Raw genomic sequence first — 25584 nt, forward strand, 5'->3', positions numbered from 1 at the left:
TGACCAAGAGAGAGATCTTGGGGTCGTGGTAGATAACTCACTGAAAATGTCAAGACAGTGTGCAATTGCAATAAAAAAGACCAACGCCATGCTGGGAATTATTAGGAAGGGAATTGAAAACAAATCAGCCAGTCTCATAATGCCCCTGTATAAATAGATGGTGCAGTCTCATTTGGAATACTGTGTAGAATTCTGGTCACCGCACCTCAAAAAGGATATTATAGCATTGTAAAAAGTCCAGAAAAGGGCAACTAGAATGAATAAAGGTTTGGAACACTTTCCCTATGAAGAAAGGTTAAAACGCTTGGGGCTCTTTAGCTTGGAGAAACATCGACTGCGGGGTGACATGATAGAGCTTTACAAGATTATACATGGGATGGAGAAAGTAGAGAAGTACTTTTCTCCCTTTCTCACAATACAAGAACTCGTGGGCACTCAATGAAATTGCTGCGCAGTCGGGTTAGAACGGATAAAAGGAAGTACTCCTTCACCCAAAGGGTGAATAACATGTGGAATTCACTGCCACAGGAGGTGGCAGCGGCTACAAGCATAGCCAACTTCAAGTGTGGATTGGATAAACATATGGAGCAGAAGTCCATCAGCGGCTATTAGCCACAGCTTATCGTTGGAACTCTCTGTCTGGGGCAGTGATGCTCTGTATTCTTGGTTCTTGGGGGAGGCACAGTGGGAGGGCTTCTAGTGTCCTGGTCCCACTGGTGAACCTCCTGATGGCACTTGGTTTTTTTGGCCACTGTGTGACACAGAGTGTTGGACTGGACAGGCCATTGGCCTGATCCAACATGGCTTCTCTTATGTTCTCATGAAGGACTACAGGGGAGATTTGCAGCCTCTTGAGAGGGTCGGTGGTATGACAGAAATGCCTCAGAAACCACAGCTGTAGGGTCCGCATGTGTAACCTGGCAAAAAGAAGTACACCAGTTGTTACTGCCATAACCCCTAGAAGGCGTTGAATCTGTAGGGTCATGCCCTCTCTCTGTGGCTGTAGGAGTCTGATGAGAGTCACTATGTCATCTGCTCGTTGCTGTGAAAGGAAGGCTAGGTGGAGTCCGGTATCTAACACAGAACTGATTAACTGTGCCCTTGTTGCAAGAGTTAGGTGGGACTTTTTGGCATTTATTTTCAGGCCCACCTTGGTAAGGTGTTGAATCTATAGGGTCATGCCCTCTCTCTGTGATTGTAGGAGTCTCCTGGAGCTTTTTTGCTGGGGCACGCTTATCATCAGGTAGAGCTGCAATGAACTCTGAAAGTTGTTCCCAGAGGGAGTAGTGATATTGTGCCATGCAAGCTGAATTATTAGAGATCTTGATTCCTAATGCTCCAGCAGAGTAGAATTTCCTGCCCGCATTATCAATCTTCCTACCTTTTTTGTCCGAAGAGGTAGAGTGAACCTTCCTGGTCTTTGAGGAGGACAGAACCACTACTGAATTGGGGCGAGGGTCAGTGAAGAGAAACTCGGCCCCCGTTTCCTGGGCTTAATACATGTGGTCAAGTCTGCAAGATGAAACAGGAGTAGACACCTGTTTTGCTCAAGGTTCTTTGATGGCTTGTAGGATCACTTTAGTAACTGGAAGAACCATGGCAGTTGAGGTATCATGCTGCATGATATCAAAGACCGTATCATCAATAGGGGTTGAACAATGGGTAGGGAAAGGGTCTGAGCCATATGTTTTATAAGTTCCCCGTATGATTTCAGGTTTTCAGAGCGGGATATTGGAAGACCCTCAGTGATCTTAGGGTTGGGAGAGGGCTCAGCAGATGCCTTGTTGGTTGAACGTTTGTCTTTGGAACTGGAGTCAGAAGTCTAGGATGCCTCTCCAACATCAGAGTGATCCGACAGATGAAGAGTTGATGGTGCTTCCATAGGTGGGTGTGGTGGGAGAAGACTTGGCTGGTTTGGGCTCACAAGGCTTCTCCTTTTTCCGATGATCAGGGGGAGGCGGAGGAACGGAAACCATCGCTGATGCTGTGTGACAATTCGGGGACTGGTAAGACACGCATGATGTATATGCTTCTGAGCACTGATCCCAATCAGGCAGGTCACGTGGGAAATACCAGGGTTAAGGAGAGTGAAAAGCGTAACCTCTATACAAATAGGACCACTAGGACTGATCCCATGTTGGGGGCAGAGGTAGTCGATGAAAGGTCAATTGTTGGTCTGTCTCGCAATCAATAGTGGTTTCCTTGGCATCGAAGGCTGCAAAGTGTCCAGTCCAAAGGGGGAATCTCTGTCGCTGTTTCTGCGAGAGCGACTGGTGCAGTTGCGCTTCCTGTGCTTCTCCTTGTCCTTCTTGTGTTCCTTCGCCTTACCAGCTTTGGACTCCATATTCTCCCTGCCTTTTTTTGCAGGTGTTGAGGACTCCAAGTATGAAACCGAGCCCGCACGTTTGGGGGTGCAAATGGTATCTGAGGGCAGCTGGCTTTGGGAGCCGACTTCAGCTGCAGGGGTCGCCATTGATGCCGAAGTCGATGGCATGGTCAACATATTGGCCAATGCCAAAGGAGTTGAAGACATCTTACTTGGTGCAAGGGCCGATTCTAGTAATGCGGCTGATAGACGGGCTGCTTGGTTTTTCCTCGTCTGTTTGGAAAACCTGGCACAGTCAGGACACGAATCGACCCAGTGGCTCTCTCCAAGGCACAGCAAGCAGAGCAAATGGCTGTCAGGGGGAGCAATCTTACTGCCACAACCCGCACAGTGTTTAAAGAACCCCCAGCACTTTTCCATAGGCTGTTGGAAACTATAGAAGGTAAGGCCGGAGGGGATCCTGGAGGGCTGAAATGAAGTGCTATGGAGCAGATGGTCTCAGAACCTACCAGGGGTGGGGCTATCCTGGATTTGGTCCTAAGTAATGCCCAAGACTTGGTGAGAGATGTAAAAGTGATTGCGCCACTTGGGAGCAGTGACCATAATGTTATTAATTTCACCGTTTGTATAAATAGGGAGTTGTCCAAAAAGACCACCACAACCACGTTTAACTTTAAAAGGGGTAAATACACTGAGATGAGGCGGCATGTGAGAAGGAAAGTGAAAGGAAAGGTACATACGGTCAAAACACTTGGGGAAGCTTGGATACTATTTAAAACTATAATCCTAGAAGCTCAGATAAAATATATACCACAAGTTAGGAAAGGCACAAACAGGCATAAGAAAAGGCCTGCATGGTTAACAAACAAAGTAATGGAAGCTGTAAAAGGTAAGAAGGACTCCTTTAAGTGGTGGAAAACCAGTCCAAGTGAAATTAGTAAAAGAGAACACAGGCTGTGGCAAATCAAATGCAAAACTGTGATCAGGCAGGCAAAAAGGGACTATGAGGGGCATATTGCAAAAAAACATAAAGACCAACAATAAAAATTTCTTCAAATATATTACAAGTAGGAAACCAGCCAAGGAGGCAGTGGGGCCCTTGGATGACCATGGGGTAAAAGGATTACTGAAGGAGGATAGGGAAATGGCTGAGAAGCTAAATGATTTTTTTGCCTCCGTCTTCACTGTGGAAGACGAGAACTTTTTGCCTGCCCCAGAACCACTAATTTTGGAAGGGGTGTTGAAAGACCTGAGTCAGATTGAGGTGACAAAAGAGGAGGTCCTACAACTGATAGACAAATTAAAAACTAATACGTCACCGGGTCCGGATGGCATACATCCGAGAGTTCTGAAAGAACTCAAAGTTGAACTTGTGGATCTTCTAACAAAAATCTGTAATCTTTCATTGAAATCTGCCTCCGTTCCTGAGGACTGGAAGATAGCAAATGTCACCCCCATCTTTAAAAAGGGTTCCAGAGGAGATCCGGGAAATTACAGGCCAGTCAGTCTGACTTCGATACCGGGAAAGTTGGTAGAAACCATTATCAAGGACAGAATGAGTAGGCACATTGATGAACACGGGTTATTGAGGAAGACTCAGCATGGGTTCTGCAAGGGAAGATCTTGCCTCACTAACCTGTTACATTTCTTTGAGGGGGTGAACAAACATGTGGACAAAGGAGACCCGATAGATGTTGTTTACCTTGACTTCCAGAAAGCTTTTGATAAAGTTCCTCATCAAAGGCTCCTTAGAAAGCTTGAGAGTCATGGAGTAAAAGGACAGGTCCTCTTCTGGATCAAAAACTGGCTGAGTAATAGGAAGCAGAGAGTGAGTATAAATGGGCAGTCTTCGCAGGGGAGGACGGTAAGCAGTGGGGTGCCGCAGGGCTCGGTACTGGGTCCCATGCTCTTTAACTTGTTCGTAAATGATTTAGAGTTGGGAGCAGTGAAGTGGCCAAGTTTGCGGATGACACTAAATTGTTCAGGGTGGTGAGAACCAGAGAGGATTGTGAGGAACTCCAAAGGGATCTGTTGAGGCTGGGTGAGTGGGCGTCAACGTGGCAGATGCGGTTCAGTGTGGCCAAGTGCAAAGTAATGCACATTGGGGCCAAGAATCCCAGCTACAAATACAAGTTGATGGGGTGTGAACTGGCAGAGACTGACCAAGAGAGAGATCTTGGGGTCGTGGTAGATAACTCACTGAAAATGTCAAGACAGTGTGCGTTTGCAATAAAAAAGGCCAACGCCATGCTGGGAATTATTAGGAAGGGAATTGAAAACAAATCAGCCAGTATCATAATGCCCCTGTATAAATCGATGGAGCGGTCTCATTTGGAGTACTGTGTGCAGTTCTGGTCGCCGCACCTCAAAAAGGATATTATAGCATTGGAGAAAGTCCAGAGAAGGGCAACTAGGATGATTAAAGGGCTGGAGCACTTTCCCTATGAAGAAAGGTTGAAACGCTTGGGACTCTTTAGCTTGGAGAAACGTCGACTGCGGGGTGACATGATAGAGGTTTACAAGATAATGCATGATGGAGAAAGTAGAGAAAGAGGTACTTTTCTCCCTTTCTCACAATACGAGAACTCGTGGGCATTCAATGAAATTGCTGAGCAGACAGGTTAAAACGGATAAAAGGAAGTACTTCTTCACCCAAAGGGTGATTAACATGTGGAATTCACTGCCACAGGAGGTGGTGGCGGCCACAAGCATAGCCACCTTCAAGAGGGGTTTAGATAAAACTATGGAGCACAGGTCCATCAGTGGCTATTAGCCACAGTGTGTATATATAAAAATTCTTGCCACTGTGTGACACAGAGTGTTGGACTGGATGGGCCGTTGGCCTGATCCAACATGGCTTCCCTTATGTTCTTATGAAGTCTCTAACTCTACTTTAAAAAAAAAATTAACGTTAGGACTGAAAGAAAAGGAAGATGCGAAGTTGAGAATGAAAGGGGGAAAGACTGGAGAAACTATTAAGGTAAGTATCGACCAGAGCTGCAGGAGAACAAACTGTTTGGCGTGGCGGTCAGAAGAGAACTGGTGGGATGTCCATGCCCTGCCCAGTGAGCATGTGCAGTGAGGTACTGTGTATGCCCACTGGGTGCATGGCACGAAAACCCCAGTCTTTTCAGGTACTGATCGGGATCAGCACAGGCACCTTATCCCCATGGGTGTGAAGCATAGAGACCACAAAGAAGATCCAACACTGCAAAGAATGCCACAACTAGAACAAAATCCAGAGGCAGAACAATAAGAACACATGATCTACATGTTGCTCAGTGATCATAATTGAGCTTCATGGTAATTTATCTTCATGTTAATTTATCATACCCTGCAACAATTGTTGTTAGTCGCTACTGTTTAAGGCGCTACTGGACATATGTTCTTTTCTATCTTTCCATTTATTACTGAGTAGAAGAGCACTTAGTACACCTCGGTGAGGGAAAATGGAGAAAAGCCAATATTGTTTGAATACTTTAACTTTTTGTGTGCTGCCTTGGGGATCCTGATCAGGTAGTAAGGCAGCATAAAAGCATTTAAGAATAACCCTATTAAAGGAGGTTCCCAGTACAGCTGTAGGGCCTAATACAGGTAGGGGAAGCAACCAGGTGGCTATCATATATATATCTTAGGACATTTTTGAGAGCAATATTTGTGGGTCCCAGTGAACCATGTGAGCAATGATTCAAGGGAAAATGAATCATTGGAAGTATAGTTCCCTGAATGCTATGCAGGAGAAAAATATTCTGATACCTGTCTAATGATAGCAGATATATATGTATCTGGGAACTGGGGTTGTAAAACATTAACGGATTCTCAGGATTTATAGATGTCAATTCTAATGGCCTTCCTAATGTCCAATTCATATCATTATTTTTAGAACATCAAAATATAATGGGCTGAATGACACCAGCAATCCCCCTAGGTCAACAGTAGTCAACTAAGTACCTTTGAAAGCAACAGGGCGTATTTCTTCCTCTGAAAAATTAAGAGGTATATTTATAAACACAAATACTTCACTTAGCCCTAATTACTAATAATTATTATGAATTTACCCTCCATGAATTTGCTTTCAAATGACTCAAATGAACATATTTTCTAAACTCCTGGGAATCACAAATTTATGTTCTAAGGGCTGTCCAGAAAACTGTGTCTTTTTCCCCTTTAGATGGAGAAGATTTGGTCAGCAGTTAAGCAAACCTAATTCCTGACAATTGAAAACGAGTTTGCCCAAGGCCGAAAGGATGGATCCAAGTGAAGAACTCTGTCTTTACAGAATATGTAGGCTCAAATCAAGAGCCTGTAGGAACAGAATAAAACCCTAGGATGCAAAACAATAGTGGGTGTGGGAACCAATGAGTTGAACAAGCATTTGATATGCAGGTTCTAAGTAAGGTACATCTATCCTCACTTCCTTAAAAAGCTGCATCCTTGAGCATACCAGGAGCCACTTTGTTCAGCTATACCTGGTGACAAGCCAGAATGTGTAGGGTGAATGTAGTAGTAGGTAAGATCTCAGCACAATCTCTGAAAGGCTCTCCAAGCATTTCCAAATGTTTTGGCAGTTAATATTTTATGAGATACTAAAATGATTCAAATCACTGCCAGAAATTATTTAAGTCGCTGTCAAGCCTTCCACTATCAGATGTTACTGCTCAGTCTCTACACATGAAAGAGATGCTAGGTTGACTTTGGGTAAAACATTGGGCTCTGGGACTGGTATTTTTTTTAAATCTTAAGCCCAATTAGACCTGAGAGTCGAAGTCTCCTAGAACAGTTATTATCATGTCTGTACCACATTTTACACAGTACTTTTGCTAAAGAGAAAAATATGTAGAATTCATAAATCAGCATCACATCTGTTACCCCCATCCCCTCTTCTGTAATCAAGGGAAGAAATAATTCACTTTAGTAATTTCTTATTTGCAAACAGGTAAACTAATTGTGTGTCCCAACAGCTTGACTATATACTGAAAGATGTTGGGATGTAGTGGCTACTTTCCTTTATTGCTCTCCTCTTCAACCAGCATGCCTGGACATTCTGTGAACCTGGGATGAATTCTGCCAAAATGGAAGAGGTGTTTTGCCCAGGTGAACAGAAAGGTTCTGCTTAAAGACAACATGAGTGCATGACCTCCAAGGAAGGAAACCCACCACCTCCCAAGGAAGCCTGTTCCACTGAGGAATCGCTCTAACGGTCAGGAAGTTCTTCCTAATGTTGAGCCGGAAACTCTTTTGATTTAATTTCAACCCACTGGTTCTGGTCCTACCTTCCGGGGCCACAGAAAACAATTCCACACCATCCTCTATATGACAGCCCTTCAAGTACTTGAAGATGATCTTATCACCTCTCAGCCGCCTCCCCCCAGGCTAAACATCCCCAGCTCCTTCAGCCTTTCCTCATAGGACTTGGTCTCCAGACCCCTCACCATCTTCATTGCCCTCCTCTGGACCTGTTCCAGCTTGTCTATATCCTTCTTAAAATGTGGTGCCCAAAACTGAACACAATACTCCAGATGAGGTCTTACCAGAGTAAAGCAATACCATCACATCACATGATCTGGACACTATACTTCTGTTGATACAGCCCAAAATTGCATTTGCATTTTAGCCACTGCATCACATTGTTGAAAGGGGAAGTGGTGCCAATTCTTTTCTTTTGGAATTTCAAAAGTTTATTGAAGTGGTGCCAATTCTCAAATCAAGAGCTCCTATGTCACTAAAACCATCTTCTTTGCTGATTGTAGAGATTATTTTAGCTTCTCCATCCGTGATGATCTTCAGGTGTTGAAGTCTCTAGGTTAGATGAAGTCCTAGCCTGAATGATCACAAAGCTGGCTCTGTCCAAGCAAGCTGTCACCAGCCTCATATTCCTTTTCCCACCACCAAACACCAATGCTGATTTATTAGTAGGTTATTTAAATAAGTGTTGATAAGTGTCCCCTGAGTATGAATATATGTTACAAAGACCAACATTATCTTTATGAAAATCCTGAGGGCAGAGAATAGGCTGATAAAAATGTTATGCTGAAACCCGACCCGCACCTTGAGCCATGAACCAATGTTTAATAAATACAGTAAATTTGCAGGCACCATAAAAAAGATTCAGGGAATGCTGATGCATGGGGGGGGGGGGACATGCAGGTAGACCCCAGTCATAAAACAAATTGCTATCCCCAGGGTTTTTCCATGGTCCCAATACTGAATGTTTTCATCTTTATAAACTGCTTAAACATTTTTAAGGTTACTCCTTTTTTCTTAGATGCTTGAAAAAGTAGGCAAAAATTTTATAACATCTACAGAGAGAGATAGTAAAGAGATGGTTGATCCCATATAAGACCCTTTGATGATTGACTGGATTCCATGGCATTTAAAAACCTGCTCTTTATAAAATGTTGATGTCTAGATATTCTTGAAAGAGTCTGAAGAATCCACGTCTTAGATTATCAACCTACAAATAGTTGAAACAGGAGAAAACTACAACAAAGGGAGGCCAATACCAGTGTGCTGCACTTCCCACACTTACATCCTGAGCTTGTCTTGTAATTGGAATGCTCATAGCTGCATTGCCATAACCAAAATAATTTTGTTGGGTGGGGAGTCCCAGTAGCCTTCGAAGCCATTGTCTAGATATAATTAACAACAGCTACCGTAACAGCTAAGGAGAAAAACAGGTTGCTTACCTGTAACTGATGATCTTCGAGTGGTCATCTGTGCAGTCACACACATGGGTCTTGCCGCAGGCAACGGATCCATACCTCGAAGTCTCCAATAGCTCGCCTAGAGCGTGTGGGTTTTTTGCACGCTTTCCACTCATTCTGGTGAGCAGGCATCGACTGCACATGCCTGGAGTGAGCGGGAGGCGCCATTCCCACTCAGTTTCTTCCAGCTGCTACTGACAGTCTTCAGAGGTAAAAACCAAGGCAGAAAAAGCCAGCAGAGAGGAAGGCTGGGTGGGCGTGTGTGACTGCACAGATGACCACTCGAACATCATCAGTTACAGGTAAGCAACCTGTTTATTTTCTTCGTGGTCTCTGTGCAGTCCCACACATGGGCGACTAGTCAGCTGAAAGTCAAAAGGAAGGTGGGTGCTGGCAAGGAAAAAACATTTTAATAGTCACAACATAAGAATGCACTCACTGGGGTGAATTCAATGGAAGATGGACCTGAGGACCGCTTGGCCGAAGGAGGCGTCCCGCCTGGCATGAACGTCCAAGGCATAGTGCGAGATGAACGTGGATGGCGAGGACCATGATGCAGCAGCACAGATGGCCTCTAAGGAGACGCCCTCTAGGAAGGCTGGAGGTCGAGACTCTGGTCAAGTGAGCCTTAAGGCCTTCAGGTAAAGGTTGCTTAGCAACTTCGTAGCACAACTGGATTTCAATGGATATCCATTTAGAGAGTCTCTGGATAGAAATTTTGCGTCCTCTATGAGGATTGCCGTAGGCCACAAACAAGTTAGGGTCCTTACGGAACGGTTGTGTATGAGAGATAAAAGGACAAAGCTCTTCTGACATCGAGGGTGTGTAGAGCTCTTTGTCCAGAGTCCTTAGGATTAGGAAAGAACGTAGGTAACGAAGAGGTTGAAAGATGAAATTTTGATATGACTTTGGGTAGAAAAGCGGGATCCACTCTCAGGACTACTTTGTTGCTATGAAAAACTTTATAAGGTGAGTCAGAGCAGAAGGCACGTAAGTCACTGGCCCGCTTGCCAGAAGTGAGAGCGACCAACAAGGGCAGTCTTCCAAGAGAGAAGATTAAGGGCCACAGTAGCCAAGGGTTCAAACGGAGGTTTCATAAGTTGTGAAAGAACTAACGACAAACTCCAAACAGGAACAAATGGTTTGATCGGAGAGTGAAGGTGCAACATGCCCCTGAGAAAAGGATTTAGACAGTCTATGGGAGAATACAGTCTGACCATCAATAGGCTCATGGAAAGCAGAAATGGCTGAAAGGTGAACCTTCAAAGAAGAGTAGCTGAGACCTGACACCTGCAGAGACAGGAGGTATTCCAGGATCGAAGGAAGAGGTACAGACTCAGGATTAAAATGATGGGACGATGCAAACGAGCAGAAACGCTTCCACTTGCACTGGTATGAATGCCTGGTAGACAGCTTTCGAGCATTCAGAATAACTTCGGCTACTTTCAGTGGTAAGGATGTGGCCGAATTCTCCAAGCCGTAAGACGTAGAATTTGTGGGTTGTGGTGCCAGACCTGGCCATGGCCCTGTGTGAGAAGATCTTCTGCCAAGGGAAGGCGGCATAACTGTGATGAAACATTTGAAGGAGTCTCGTGAACCATGGTTGTCATGGCCACCATGGTGCTATCAGTATGCAGTCTGTACCGTCCCGAGCAATCTTGAGCAGAGATCGGGTGATCAGAGGAGTTGGTGGGAAAAGGTAGTGAAGAGGACCTTTCCAGTTGTGAAGGAAAGCATCATTGCCTCTCCTTGCATAAAAGAGGGGGCATTTCATGTTGTCCTTTGTAGCAAAAACATCTACTTTGGGAGTCCCGAAACATGCAAAGATTCGATGCAAGTAGCGAGGATTGAGAGACCATTCGTGGTCGTCTATGCGAATTCTGCTGAGAGAATCGGCCAAGACATTCTCTTTCCCTGGAAGGTAAATGGCAGACAGGTAAACATTGTGTTGAATGCACCATTCCCAAAGAAGGATGGCTATGCGGCACAGACGAAGAGATCTGGTACCGCCCTGTTTGCTGACATAGAAGACCATGGTCATATTGTCGGTTGTGATCTAGACATGTTGGTTGGTTACAGATGGAAGGAACGACTGAAGAGCCCTGTGAACAGCTATGAGTTCTAGGCAGTTTATGTGCATAGCCCTCTCAGGCACAGTCCACAGACATCTGACAGTCTTGTCCTCTAAGTGGGCTCCCCATCCCCACTTGGAGGCATCTGTAGTCACGATGACAGACGGAGGAGGAATGAAGGGCATTCCACAAAATAAATTGTCTGCTACTGTCCACCAGGTAAGGGAGAGACGAACCCTCTGAGGCACATGAAGGACGGTGTGCTGTTGTTGTACGTGCAGATGGTAGGCACGAACAAACCAAAGCTGGAGATGCCACATGCGCAGCCTTGCAAATTGCAGAACGGAGGTTGTCGCAGCCATGAGGCCCGGAAGACGAATGGTGATGGCTGGTTGCGTTGGGGTATGCATGACCTCCTGAGCCAGGGACATAATGGTATGGGCACGATCCTTGGGGAGGAAAACTAGATGAGGGGATGTGCAGAGACGAGCACCTATGAACTGTAGGTCCTGAGTTGGTGTGAGGTGGGACTTGGTAGTATTCACACACAGGCCCAGGGAGGCGAGAAGGGAGAGTGTTGTTTTGAGATTCTTCGCCAGTTGATGTGCTGTAGGAGCGATGAGCAGCCAGTCGTCTGTATATGGGAACACTGGAATGTTGCGAAGGCGCAGAGCAGCTGCCACCACTGCCATGCACTTCGTAAACACTCTGGGCACAGTGGACAGTCCGAACGGGAGAGATCAGTACTGAAAGTGATGATGTCCCATGGCAAAACGAAGATATTTGCAGTGCTGAGGCCTGATGGTCACATGGAAATAAGTGTCCTGGAGATCCAGGGATGCCATCCAGGAATCCTGTGGAATTAGAGGAAGGATGGACTGGACGGAGATCATTCTGAATTTCTTGTAGACTATCCGCTTGCTTAGTCTCCGGAGATCCAGAATGGGTCGTTTGCCCCTGTCCCGCTTGGGCACCAGGAAATATCGTGAGTAGAAACCTTTCCCCTGATGGTGAGGAGGAACAGGTTCTATGGCATTTTTTTGGAGCAAGTCCAGAATCTCTTGTTTGAGATGAGGGGAGGGTGGAGTAACGGTGAAGTAGTGGTGGTGAGGTGGCAAAATGAACTCAATTGCATACCCTAGACGGATTATGGTGAGCAACCAAGAGTCCGTGGTGATTGAGCTCCATGTTGGATAAAACGGGAGAAGACGTGTCTGATAGCAGGGGTTCAGCTGTGGAGTGAGATGTAGAGGGGAGTCAAAGAGACTGCTTGGCTGGTTGAGCAGACTTCTTTGCAGGCTGAGAGAGAGGCCTTTGTTGGAAGGGTTGTTTTTGCTGGGAAGGCTTCCTCTTCCAATAATCAGACTGCTTAGGAGAGCGCTGACGCCTTTGGTAGGACGGTCTCCAAGACTTGGGTCGATTGAATTGCTGAGAGGCTGGCTGGAAAACTCCAAGGCACTTTGCCCTCTTGTGGCCGTCATCTACGGACGTCAGGACCTCATCTGTAGAGGCATGGAAAAGGCCAAGCCCATCAAAGGGTAAGTCCTCGATTTTTTGCTTAATGTCGGGTTGTAGGTTGGTCGACCTCAGCCAGGCGTGACGACGCAAAGCCACCAATGAGGAAAAAACTCTAGCCGAGCGCGAAACAGCATGTCTGACAGTGTTGATCTGCTGCTTCGAGACTCATGATAGCTCAGAAACTAGATTGAACACAGCTTTCTGAGAAGTTTCAGGCATGGATGGGATGTGTGGAGTAATTTGGTTAGCAAGGTTAAATGTATATGCCGCAAAATAAGCCAGGTAATTATTGAGTTTGGAGTTGGTTGAGGCAAGGCTGTAAATCTTGTGAGCCAAGGTGTCCAGCTTCCGGCCCTCACGATCAGGTGGAGTAGGGTGCCGAGATGGTTTGGCCTTTGTTGCTGAGTGGGCAATTATAGAGTTTGGAGCTGGATGGGAGGCAAGAAACTTCGAGTCAGGCGTGTGCACTCTGTAGAGGGAGTCAACGCACTTCGAGGTAGGTGGGATCGAAGCAGGTTTGTCCCAGGCCTCACGCAAACCCTCCAAGTGTACTGGCAACATAGGTAGAAGTGATCCCACTGGAAAATCTGCCTGAACAAAATTGAGGACGATGTCAGAGACTTTAGGTGAGTCCGAAGGAAGAGTGACATTAAGGGCTTCAGCCATGGTGGTGATCAAGTTAAGGTAGGCCTTCGAACCATCTGATGGGGAGAGACGGGCAGGCTGTGTCGAATTCGAGGCAGGAGAAGCAGGAGGGTCCTCGGAGTTGGAAGGATCAGAACTGCCGAGTTCGGACTGAGATTCCTCAGTTGCAGGCGAAATCAGAGGCTTGGTAGGTGCAGCCTCGGAAGGCTTAGCCTGTACGGCAGTCGAAGTCAAGGCCTATGCAGAGATTGTAGCCAGTGCAGCAGATAAGGTGGCAGAAGCTGTACGAGGCATCAGAGACTCTCTGTACGGTTCCCCGTACCAAGGAGGTTCACGGAGTCGAAGGGTCTCACGGTCCTGAGAGATACTCCTGGTCTCTGGAACGAGAAGGCTCACGGTATCGAGGAGATGCATGGTCTCGGGTTCGAGAAAACTCACGGTACCAAGGAGATTCGAAGTCTCGGATTCGAGGTGTCGATACATCACGAATGTGGGGCTCGACATCGAATTCACAGTACCTAGAGTGATGGGAACTCTCCTCAAAGGGGGAACAGGAGTAACGATGGTAAACCCGGTGGCGTCTGGGAGATGGTGACCTGGAGAGTGAGGAATAATCATATTGGTAATAGTCCTGATATGGAGAGCATGAGTGGAGATCACGACGTCGAACCGGAGAGCGGGATCGAACATGCTGGGTGGAGACTTGAGTGGAGGACTCTATATAGAGTGGAGAGTCACCGATGTCCCGAAAGGATCCAGCCTGTATCAGCGAACGGGGATGCTCCCGAGAGAAAGTTGGATCCAAACGAGGGTTGGGTTCGAGGATGTCGTATGGTACAACACTGTGGACCGAGGGCAAGCGAGATTGGACTGGTATGACCTCAACTGCAGCTGGGGAGTGAGGAGTGAGCTGAGGCATTTCGGAAATGACGTCGGAGGGCACCAAAAGCTCTGGTGGCACGATCGGAGCTGAGTGTGAAGGAGCTGATGCCATCGAAGTCGCTACAACAGTCGAAGTGGTAGCCCTCGGGGGAGTCATGGGAGTCGACCGTATCAGATCGTGGGATCTCTTCGGAGCCAAGGCCGATGAATCAGTATGGTGAGACTTCTTCGAAGTCTTATGGCCGGTGTCGGAGTGCTTGGGTGGTCTCTTGTCAGACTTATGCTTCTTAGGAGCATGAAGAGCAGCCGACACAGCCGAATCTCCCGCTCATTGTGGGGGAGGCGGCGAATCAGAGCTGAGCATAGCCCGAAGAGACCTCTCGAGCAGGAAACTTTGAAGTCTGGCCGCTCTGTTTTTTCGCGCCTGTTTACCAAAGCTGGCGCAGTGAGGGCAAGTATCTACCCTGTGAGATTCACCCAGGCAGAAAAGACAGTAGGAATGTCCATCTGAAGTGGGGATTTTAGATCCACACCTCCAACACTTTTAAAACATGATTTTCCCTTCCATACGCTCCGGACGGGGGAGGGGAGGAAGGGGAGAAGAAAAAGGAAAAGGAAAGTGCAGAGTAAGGGCTTTTTCTAATTTTTATAAGGACGAAAATGATAGAGAAAAATCTAGAATGAGGGAGAAATACGATACCAACAGGAGAGACGAGCTGAGGGAAGGACGAGCTGAGAGAGAGGAACGCAGCAAGGTAGGTGCTGTCCGGGCGGCGGAAAGGAACTGAGTGGGAATGGCGCCTCCCGCTCGCTCAGGGCATGCGCAGTCGATGCTTGCTTCCCAGAGCGAGTGGAAAGTGCTCAAAAAAAAAAACAACGCTCTAGGCGAGCTATTGGAGACTCCGAGGTATGGATCCGTTGCCTGCAGCAAGACCCATTTGTGGGACTGCACAGAGACCACGAAGAAGATACTTTATGAACTCACCTTGGCTGCAGTTTTCTATCCCCAGGGTCCTCATGGTAATATTTGTGCTTTTTGAAAACTGTTTTAGAGGCTGTGTGGTCATTTGGAGCCCTTACTGATGGCATGTTTAATTTGTCCATTACTTTAGATGGCAAAGAAATAAAGAAATAAATTATTGAGCACTTTTGGTCTGACCATTTATGTTGCAAAATAATGTTCTTTGAGGAAGAAATGGCAGGACTGGACTGCATCCTGCTTACACCACTCTTTGCCTTTTCACATTATGAAGCCAAAAATATTTACATAATGAGTAAATATCTGATGTGGGCATGAATATTTCAGAGGTTATTTATACTTACAGAAGCAAGGGGGGACAGGAGGTTTCCAAAAATTGTAGCCTTGGCACTCAGTTCTCATTTCCATTGTTTCATCAGGAAAACATTGCTTTGGATTGCACAGTACTAACACTGCTGATCCAGTTTTATAATGAGCGCTCAATGGAGCCACTCTACCAGTTGGAATTAATGGGGCACCACATAAATCTGGAGCAACTGTAATAAAGTGGGGGGGGGGGAAACACCCAACATAGTTAAAATGAAAACAAGGCTAATATTATATGAATAATATTGTGTGGTTAATGACATTGCCAGACCCCATATAATAATTAGGAAGGCACAGGGGTTTCCAAACAGCTGAGCAGAGTCATTTAAACTACGCAGTTCAACTACTTTTTGTGAAAAGCAGAAAGCAGGGGTTTACCCATTTTACCCATTGAGAGCCAGTTTGGTGTAGTGGTTAAGTGCATGGACACTTATTTGGGAGAACTGGTTTGATTCCCCACTCCTCCACTTTCAGCTGCTGGAATGGCCCTGGGTCAGCCATAGCTCTTGCAGAGCTGTCCTTGAAAGAGACCTCCATTTTTGTTGGTTTCAGCTTCAACCTGCTCTTTCTTAGCCAACCCGCCACAGCTTCTAATTCCTCAGCCAGATTTTGCAGAACTGCAGCTGACTGGCCACCCAACAACAGATATAGTTGGGTGTCATCCACATATTAGTGACACCAAAGCCTGAAACTCTATACCAGCTGGGCAAGGGAGCGCGTGTAGATGTTAAGCAGCATTGGCAAGAACCCCACATACTAAGGGGCACCTAGTAGACACCTCTCTTCCCTGCACCACCCTCTGTCCCCACCTGTGGAGAAAGGAGGAAAGCCATTGAAGGGCTAACCCCCCCCCCCTTCCTATGTCAGCAAAGCGGTGAACCAACAAGACATAGTTGACTGTGCCTAATGTTGCCGTAAGATCTAACAATAACACCAAGGACTTCAGGACAGCATTCATAGGTTCTTCTCCCCCCCCCCCCCTTTTATTCTTAATAGCCATCTTGAGAGATACGGCTTTTCCATATATTTTTTTTTTTTTGGCTGGTTCTGGTCCTATACTGCTGCAGTTTATCCCAATTTCTGCACACATTTTTGTGCCTTTCATTTTCACTTTGTCTTTTTGTTCGTTTCCTTTCCCTCTATCCCACCCCGCCCCCCCGCTCCAGGTTCTGTTGATTTACCTTTTACCAGGATGTTTTTCTGGAAACCAAATTTGAGTTGACTTTTTTCATAGCACGTAACATTTCTTTTCTTTGTTCCACCCACCTCCAGCCTAATTTTCAATAACTGGATTTCCGTCATTCTTGAACTGCTCCATCTCTCCCATGAAAAGTGATTTCAATATTTAAAGACCTTAAAATAGCAATATAACGCTGCAGTGTTGCAATGATAGTATGAGCAAGCTGAACGTCTAGATGCTTGCTTTTTAGAAAATGAAAACTGAGCATTCAGGGAACCTTCTCAAACAGGACTACAGCATTCTAAAGGTAAAGGTAGTCTCCTGTGCAAGCACCAGTCATTTCCGACTCTAGGGTGACGTTGCTTTCACATTATCGTGGCAGACTTTTTACAGAGTGGTTTGCCATTGCCTTCCTGTCATCTACACTTCCCCCCCAGCAAGTTGGGTACTAATTTTACCGACCTCGGAAGGATGGAAGGCTGAGTCAACTTTGAGCTGGCTACCTGAACTCAGCTTCGACTGGGATTGAACTCAGGTCATGAGCAGAGTTTGGACTGCAGTACTGCAGCATTACCACTCTGCCCCACAGGGCTCTTCTACAGCATTATATTGTTACTTAAAAAACCCAGATTCTGTGATGTCATTAATGACAGTATCCTCTTTTGAAAATTCTCATTATTTAACCCAGCACAGAGAAAAATAAACTGACTCCATAACTGTAGAAATGCAAAGGGGGGGAAGACATGTCCACACCAATTCCAGTGCTCATGGATCAACTCTGAAGAAAATCAGGAGTAATTCAAGTGTGTAGAAATGATCGTAGATAGGCTGAGATAAAGTAACTGTATGGAGCTATATGGATGGAAGATCACCTGTATGGAGCTATATGGATGAGTGGGGATTTGAATGTAGCTCTCCTTGGTTCTAGCCACTACACCACACTGGCTACCTAATGCTGGAAAACTTAAGGTGTTTTTCTAGTGATCTGACAACTGTCTATTAGGGGGGTTTAGTAGAATATCTGTGTTGCTCATTGAGTAGTCTGTGTAGGCACACATGGGGGACTCTGCATGAGTAGACCATCCATGAAGATGAAGATTTTAAAGATTTCTAGTACTTTCCAAGGCATTTGAAGAACTTCCTTCCCCATCATGGGCCAGCATTTTCCTGCCCAAACTGGCATGTGACCATGGGGGAGAGGAGAACTACTCTTCAGTCCTCCCTTCACCATCATGGAGGAGCCACAAGTCCACAGTAAGGAAAGAAGGGATGGTTGTGTGCCTGCACAAAAGTCCACTTGATCAATAATAGTTACAGGTAGGTACAACCCTGTTTTCACCATTGTGGCTTCTGTGCCGTCCTCATAAGATAATAGCAATCTGACTTAACACGGTTGGTATGGTCTGATCAGTGAAACAGAAACTGTAACAGTGCTTTTCATATAGATGCCCGACTCCTGAAGCTCATATCAATGAAGTAGGTTTCCATGAAGATGGATGGAGATGACAAAGTGGCAGGTTTGCAAATATCAAGTATCAAAATTCATCCCAGAACACCAGTTGAGGAAGCCTGTGCTGCAGTTGAATAGTTTTGAGTAAGCCAGTCTAATACCAGACAGCATATAAAGTGAGACATTTTAAGAAGAGACTGCATGGCCCTTACTGGTACCAGAAAAGCAGACTGTGTTTTCATCAGTTCCTCCTGTCGAAGGCCATGGATTAGGAAGGGAAAGAAAAATACTGCAAATAAATGATTGGCTTATCTAGACTGTATCATCAGAAAAGGTTAAGTTTTTTGGACCATGGCTTATGCCAGGGTGTCAAACATGTGGCCCAGGGGCCAAATTAGGCCCCGTGGAGGGCTCCTATCAGGCCCCCAAGCAACTGGCTGTCATCTGTTTCCTTCTCCTTCTCCCTTGCTTCCTTCTGCACCACAGCTTGCTTTTCCAGGTTTGTTCGACTGAACAGGAGCTACAGAGCAAAGCCTCTGTTTTCTCCATTGGCTGAGGTTCCTCCCTGGGGGAGGAAGGGGGGGAGGAATAGCTTGCTTTGCCAGCTCTCTCAATCACACAGCAGAGCTAAGCCAAGCCTCTCTTCCTTCTATTGGCTGAGGCTCCTCCCCCTCCTGCTTCCCTGGAGAAGGAAGGAAAGAGCCAGAGCTTCCTTTGCCCAGTTCCCTGGATCACATGGGAGAGATGCAAAGAAAGTACCTTTAAGACAAACAAGTGCTAATATTTTAAGCATGTTTTATTTTAAGCTTGAAATTTTTTTTGTGTTTGTGTCCTTTATAAAGCTTATGTCTTTGATATGGCATTACATGGTCAGATCATTATGCCCTGAAAGTCCGACTGGACCTGCGGCCCTCCTCCTGTTTAAGCGGCGAGATTTATGCTCGCTTGCAGAGCCAACTGGACCTGGAGCGGCTTTGGAAGGCTCTGTGGAATCCAGTGCCCCCTGGAGGGTTGTTAGATGAGTTAGTAGAGGATTGGTACTCCCAGTTCTCTGTGACTGTCAATGACATCGCCCCCCAGAGTCCTCTTCAGTGCTGCACCAAAGCAGCTCCATGGTATACCCTGGAGCTGCAGAGGATGAAGCACCAGCTTAGACAGCTAGAGTGAGTGTGGTGGAAATTTTATGACAAGGAGTCTAGAACTTCTTATAAAACATTTATGAAAGACTATGAGAAGGCAATGAAGTCCGCTGAGAAAGATTTCTATGCAGCCTCCACTGCATCTGTGAAATTGTGCCCGACCCAATTGTTTAGAACAATTCGATCCTTGACTACGGTGCTGACAGGCAATCAAATAGTTAGGGATTTGGATATCAGCTATGAGGCTTTTGCAACCTATTTCGCAGATAATGTCTCGACTCTCCGCCAAAATCTTCCAGCCACAGTTGATTCAGTACAGGAACTGTCAGTCCATTGTCTGTCTCTTGGTCCTATGTTGGACCACTTCAGCTGTCTCTCTCAGGAGGTTGTGGACAGAATCTTGGCTGCTGCGAAGCCCACCACCTGCCCGCTGGACCTATGTTCATCTTGGCTTATTAAAGCAAGTAGAGATGGTATCCAGGGTCCTTTGGCTGAGATTGTTAACCTATCCCTGTCTTCAGGGATATTTCCAGCCAAGCTTAAGGAGGCAGTGGTTTGTCCGCTTTTGAAGAAACCATCTTTGGACCCGATGGTCCTAGCCGATTACCACCCAGTCTCGAATTTACCATTTCTGGGTAGGGTAATTGAGAAAGCGGCAGCAGAGCAATTTCAAGCTTTTCTGGAAGATACATCTATCCTTGATCCCTTCCAGTCTGGCTTCTGGCCTGGTCATGGGATGGAGACTGCCAATGATGTTTAACATCTATATGCGCCCCCTTGCCCAGATTGCCAGAGGTTTTGGGCTGGGTTATCACCAGTATGCAGATGACACCCAGCTCTATTTGTTGATGGATGGCCATTCAGACTCTGCCCCTGACCAGGATGCTGGAAGCAGTGGCTGGTTGGCTACAATTCAGCTGGCTGAAGTTTAATCCAACTAAGACAGAAGTCTTGTACCTGAGTCATGGGGGGGCTAAGACCAGCCATCCAACTCCCTACCCTGGATAGCACACCTCTTGTGCCAACTCAGAAGGTGAAAAGTTTGGGTGTGATATTGGATGCCACCTTTCTATGGAGGTCCAGGTCACAGAAGTTGCATGATCTGCCTTTTACCATCTTCAGCAGGTCAAAGTTAGCACCCTATCTGGCTCCATGGGACTTAGCTACAGCAATCCATGCAATGGTCACTTCCAGGCTGGACTACTGTAACTTGCTCTACACAGGCTTGCCCTTGAGGCTGATCTGGAAACTCCAGCTGGTGCAAAATGCTGCAGCCCGATTGCTGACTGAACTGCCTTTACGGGCAGGCAGTCAGCTGAAGCTATGCAGTTTGTACTGGCTAACAATTGAGTACTGGATTCGTTTCATGGTTCTAGTACTGACATTTAAAGCTTTGTGCAGCTTGGGATGGACATACCTGAAGGACTGTCTCTCCCCATATAAGCCCCAGAGAGTTCTATGATCGGCCAATCAACATCTTCTGACTGTCCTTGGCCCAAAGGACGTCCGGCTTGCCTCGACTAGGGCTGGGGCCTTTTCAGCCCTGGCCCTGACCTGGTGAAATCAGCTCCCCATGGAGATTTGGGCCCTACTGGATTTACTACCATTCTGTAGGGCCTGTAAAATGAAGCTGTTCCGCCAGGCCTTTAGTTGAGGCAGGCAGACGTCCTTACTTGATTGACCATCTAACTGGCCTCCCTACACTGATTTACCATCCTGATTGCTAGAGATCAGACCGACATTCTCAATATCTTTGATATCTAGGACACCTGTGACATCTACAGTATGTCACAGAAGTGAGTACACCCCTTCAGATTTTGTAAATATTTAAGTATATCGTTTCATGTGACAACTTTGAAGAAATGGCACATTCAATTGTTGCTTAGCTAATTTATTGCCTTCCTGCACTAGTGCATTTGCTAGTGGCTGCTTATCAATATGGAGAGCTTCAATGAAGGGCAATAATTTCCCCCACAAAACTACCTGGTATCTGGCCATAATAGCCGCAAAGGTAGTCACATGCACCCCCATAGAGCTTGGTGCATAAACTTTTCTCCCCAAAACATCTATCTTTCTCCCCTCTTGATCCATAGGGCAGAACGGGATCCTGAACGACACCTAGGTGGAAGAACAGCAGCAACCATCGAATTAGCTTTGGGTGCTCAAATAAATAAGGGCAAGTATCCTCATTTAGCCTATATAGATTTTCTAACTTCTTTGAAGAATCTGGCACTGTTACCATACTGGAAAGGCCATGCCCTTTATCACTTCAATGAAGGGTAAAGCCCCCCCACACCCCAAATCAGAAGAACATAAAACATCCATAATGGGGTCATCAGAGTTAGGGTCTACAGCAAGATATTCAATTTTCAGGGCTTTAGCTATTCTGATGATCTGCTCAGAGTACAGTTTAATATCATCAGCAGAAGTGGATGAAGACAGCTAAACTATAGCTGCCTCTGGCAAGGAATTGTGGTGAGTACTGGAACTACAAGCAGTCCCTTCGTAATGAGAAGCATCATCAGAGTCAAACAGCTGAGCTATAGTATCAGGGGTTAGATGATGCCTAGCAGACCTACTTCGAGATTGAGAGCAGCGGGGGGCATACAGCAAGAAGCAGCTGGCCCGCAAGGAACGCACGGTAACATCATACAGCAACAATGACAAGGGGACAGCCCAGAAGCAAGGCGGCAATTCGACTTCTTAGCTGATGGCTGTGTAGGGCAGACTTGAAGAATGTCGTCATCAGATCTTGCCCCCGGAAAAAGATGGTGCACGTGGGAAGCAGGCAAGGATGACGGAAGGTGCTCGGCGCCGACAGGCAACTTCGAAACAGCCGGATTTATAGGCACTAGCAGCAGGGCCTGGCCACAGGCAGCATCTCTACTATGGTTGTGTGGAGGTGTAGCATCTCGACCCCTAGAGCCAGTATGATGCCTAGAAAGCGATTCGGGGGAACGAAAGCAACGAGCCAATTTCTCCCCTTGTGGAGAATGAAAACTCTTGCTCTTTCATTTCTCCATGCGCTTCTCCTTACTTTTTTTAGCCACAGGTTCATCAGATGACCACATCACAGTGATAGAAGTACTTGGCTCAACCAACTGGGTGGGTTTGGGGCTCAAATTTGGGGGCACATCAGCCTGCCCTGCAAAACCAGTAGATGCTGTTGTGGGGATCACGGGGTTCAGAGCCTTTTCATACGAAACTGCCTTCAGGCAAGTTGCCCTACCCTTGCGGGTTTTAGGGGTTAGCAATTTACAAGCTGCACAAGTTGAGACAATATGCCCTTCTCCCAGGCAAAGTAAGCAGAAAGATGTTGGTCATTCTGGGCCATTTTTGCCCCACATTCAGAACACTTTTTAAACAAGGACATGGTGAGTCCTGAGGTAAAATTGATCACCACAAAAAAATGGGAAAGGACACTTCTAAAGTGTCTATACATCAACCACCTCAAAAAATGGGAGATGTGAACCCCTTTGGGATGTCAGTTGGCCAATGATCCCACTGAGTTACTCAAAGAACAGCTCCTTTGGGAGCCAGAAGACACTTCAAGAGTTCCCAGTACTGGTTGATGAATTGTCCCAGGACCAGAAAAAGACAGATCCAGGACCTGCCAGGGTGGTTACTCAGGGTTTACTCCAGTTGATCAGGCCAGGCATCAATCATGGCCCATGCTATTCTGACCCCAAGGGGGCAAGTTGCCTGGGCCAGCTGAAGGCCTGTTCCACAGAAACAGTAGGAGGCACTAGGGAAGGAGGTTCAGATATTATAAAACTCTTCTGCAATGCCTGATGGAGCCCAATCATCATAGAACCAAAACTAGACAAGACACTTTTTGATTGGACTACAGAATAGTTAATAAAATTGAATAGTTTGATTCATACTCCATGCCCTGGGCTGTCATCCTGATTGACCAGTTTGGGACAGCATATTTGTCTGCTTTGGAATTAATGAAGGATACTGGCAGGTCCTGATGGTTCCAGAAGATAAGAAGAAGACTGTCTTCACTACCCATCCAAGTGTCATTCCAATTCATGGTGATGCCCTTCAGCCTCCATGGAGTAGTACCACCTTCCAGCCCTTAATGGACCAGGTACTGGCCAAATAACAGAGGTTTGCTCAGGCTTGGATAGACAACATCATTGACTTGGGTCATACATCTGCAGCATCTCAGGGGCATCTGGGAGGCTCTGGCCACAGTAGGACTCTGGGCCAACCCCAAGAAAATTTGCTAAGCCTCAGAGAGACAGATGAAGTGCTGGGGAAGAGAAGGTGTATCCCTCCCAAGCATGCCACTACACAGGATAGGGGAAGCAGGATAAGCCCACCCAGTAAATGGGGGAGGGGTGGTATAGTATGTTGAAGGAGATGACAAAGACAAATAAACTTCCTTTGGATGTGATTGGGAAATGGGGTGATTGAAGAAAGTGGGGTTAGGAAAGGAGAGGAGAATAGGGAGGAGGGAAGGCTAGCTGAGGAGGAGATGGTAAGAGCCTGCATGTTGAAACAGCGACCGTTTTCGCACACAGCTTACCTCGCAGTCACAATCCTGTTCCCTCCGCAGCGTCTGTCGGATTTCCCACCATCTGTGCTGGAGTTACAGGAAGTGCCGTGGCTTTTGCTTAGCAAACGTAGACCGTTTTTGCACACAGCTCACCTCACAATCACAATCCTGTTCCCTCCGCAGCGTCTGGTCGGATTTCCCACCATCTGCGCCGAAGTTACAGGAAGTGCTGCAGCTTTTGCGTAGCAAACGTAAACCACTAAAACCCAGTTTACATTTGCTATGCAAAAGCCGTGGCACTTCCTGTAATTCTGGCGCAGATGGTGGGAAATCCGACAGACGCTGCAGAGGGAACAGGATTGTGACTGCAGGTAAGCTGTGTGTGAAAACGGTCACAAACTGGGTTTTAGCGGTTTACGTTTGCTACGCAAAAGCTGCGGCACCTCCTGTAACTTCAGCGCAGATGGTGGGAAATCCGACAGACGCTGCAGAGGGAACAGGATTGTGACTGCGAGGTAAGCTGTGTGCGAAAACGGTCACAAACTGGGTTTTAGCAGTTTACGTTTGCTATGCAAAAGCTGCGGCACTTCCTGTAACTTCAGCGCAGATGGTGGGAAATCTGACCAGACGCTGCGGAGGGAACAGGATTGTGACTGCGAGGTGAGCTGTGTGCGAAAACGGTCAGTGCTGCAGTAAAGAGGTGCAGAAGGACATAACAAGAGTCTCCCACCTCAGGCTGCCTTCCAACCCATTTCTGAGGCCAACTAATCCCAAGGGAGTAGAAAGTTCAATGAGGAGAGGTGGGGAAACCCCAGTGAAGTGACAAGCTCTTACAGGAAGGAAAATATAGGTTTGACTGAAATAACACTTTCTCTGTGAAATCTGTGAAACGAGTAGGTTATGCAGTTCTTCTCCCCAACAAATTTAAAAGGCAATCTAGTTGTTGTTGTTTTTTAAAAAAATCTCAAATTAGCTGAGTGTTTACATGGTTTATACATTTGAGCAGGGCTTTTTTGGTAGGAAAAGCTCAGCTGGAACTCATTTGCATATTAGGCCACACCCTGTGACGTCACCATTGTTTCACACAGGGTTTTTTGTGAAAAAGCACAGAAGGAACATATTTGTATATTAGGTCACACCCCCTGACATTTAGCCAGCTGGAACTGCGTTCCTGCTCAAAAAAAGCCCTGTGAGCAATTAAAATCAAGGATAAGCTCCGCTACGGAACAGGTGGATGATGATATAAATCAAGCAAACCCTTTTAGAATTTTCTGGACATTCAAATTGAAAAAACAATAGATCAGGGGTGTCAAGCATCTGGCCTGGGGGTCACATCCTGCCTGTGCAGGTCTCAAATCCAATCCTCAAGCAACTTCTTTCTGCATCCTTTTTCATGGCTACTACTGCATTCGCACCATCGCTTGCTTTCCCCCCCATCTCCCTCAGCGGCTCTCTGCTTTCTGTCTTCCTCCCTCTCTCACATACACAGACCTCTGTGGCTGCTTTCTGCTTGACAGGTAAAATAAGCCTCTCTCTCTCACTCACTTACACAGCTTCTGCTTTATTCTCTGGGGCTGCTCCTTCTCTTTTGGGGAGGAAGGGGGAGAGGGGGATGGAGGGGAGAGGGGGAGAAAGAGAGAACGAACACGAACTAAGTCCATGGCAGGTTTAAGACCAACATTTTGTTCCAGGTTTAAACTTTTGTGTGCAAGTCTTCAGAGAGAGGGAGGGAGGGTGGATTCTTCTGACAAGCACAATGTACATTGAGAAAATTATTTTGGCTTATTCTGAAAAGTTGGGCTTTAAAGAAAAGGACTGG

At 46.4% G+C, this 25584-nt stretch overlaps 1 protein-coding gene across 1 annotated transcript in view; it reads right to left on the reverse strand.

The window, feature by feature from the left end:
- The window catches only part of LOC132567578 (zona pellucida sperm-binding protein 3 receptor-like), an 83192-nt gene that overhangs the window by 15372 nt on the left and 42236 nt on the right, over nt 1-25584 (reverse strand). Inside the window, exon 3 of the mRNA XM_060233255.1 lies at nt 6278-6307. Within this exon, the coding sequence (XP_060089238.1) occupies nt 6278-6307 (30 nt within the window). The remainder of the gene's footprint in view (nt 1-6277; nt 6308-25584) is intronic.

The sequence above is a fragment of the Heteronotia binoei genome, chromosome 2, assembly GCF_032191835.1.
Source record: "Heteronotia binoei isolate CCM8104 ecotype False Entrance Well chromosome 2, APGP_CSIRO_Hbin_v1, whole genome shotgun sequence".
NCBI classification, from domain to species: domain Eukaryota; kingdom Metazoa; phylum Chordata; class Lepidosauria; order Squamata; family Gekkonidae; genus Heteronotia; species Heteronotia binoei.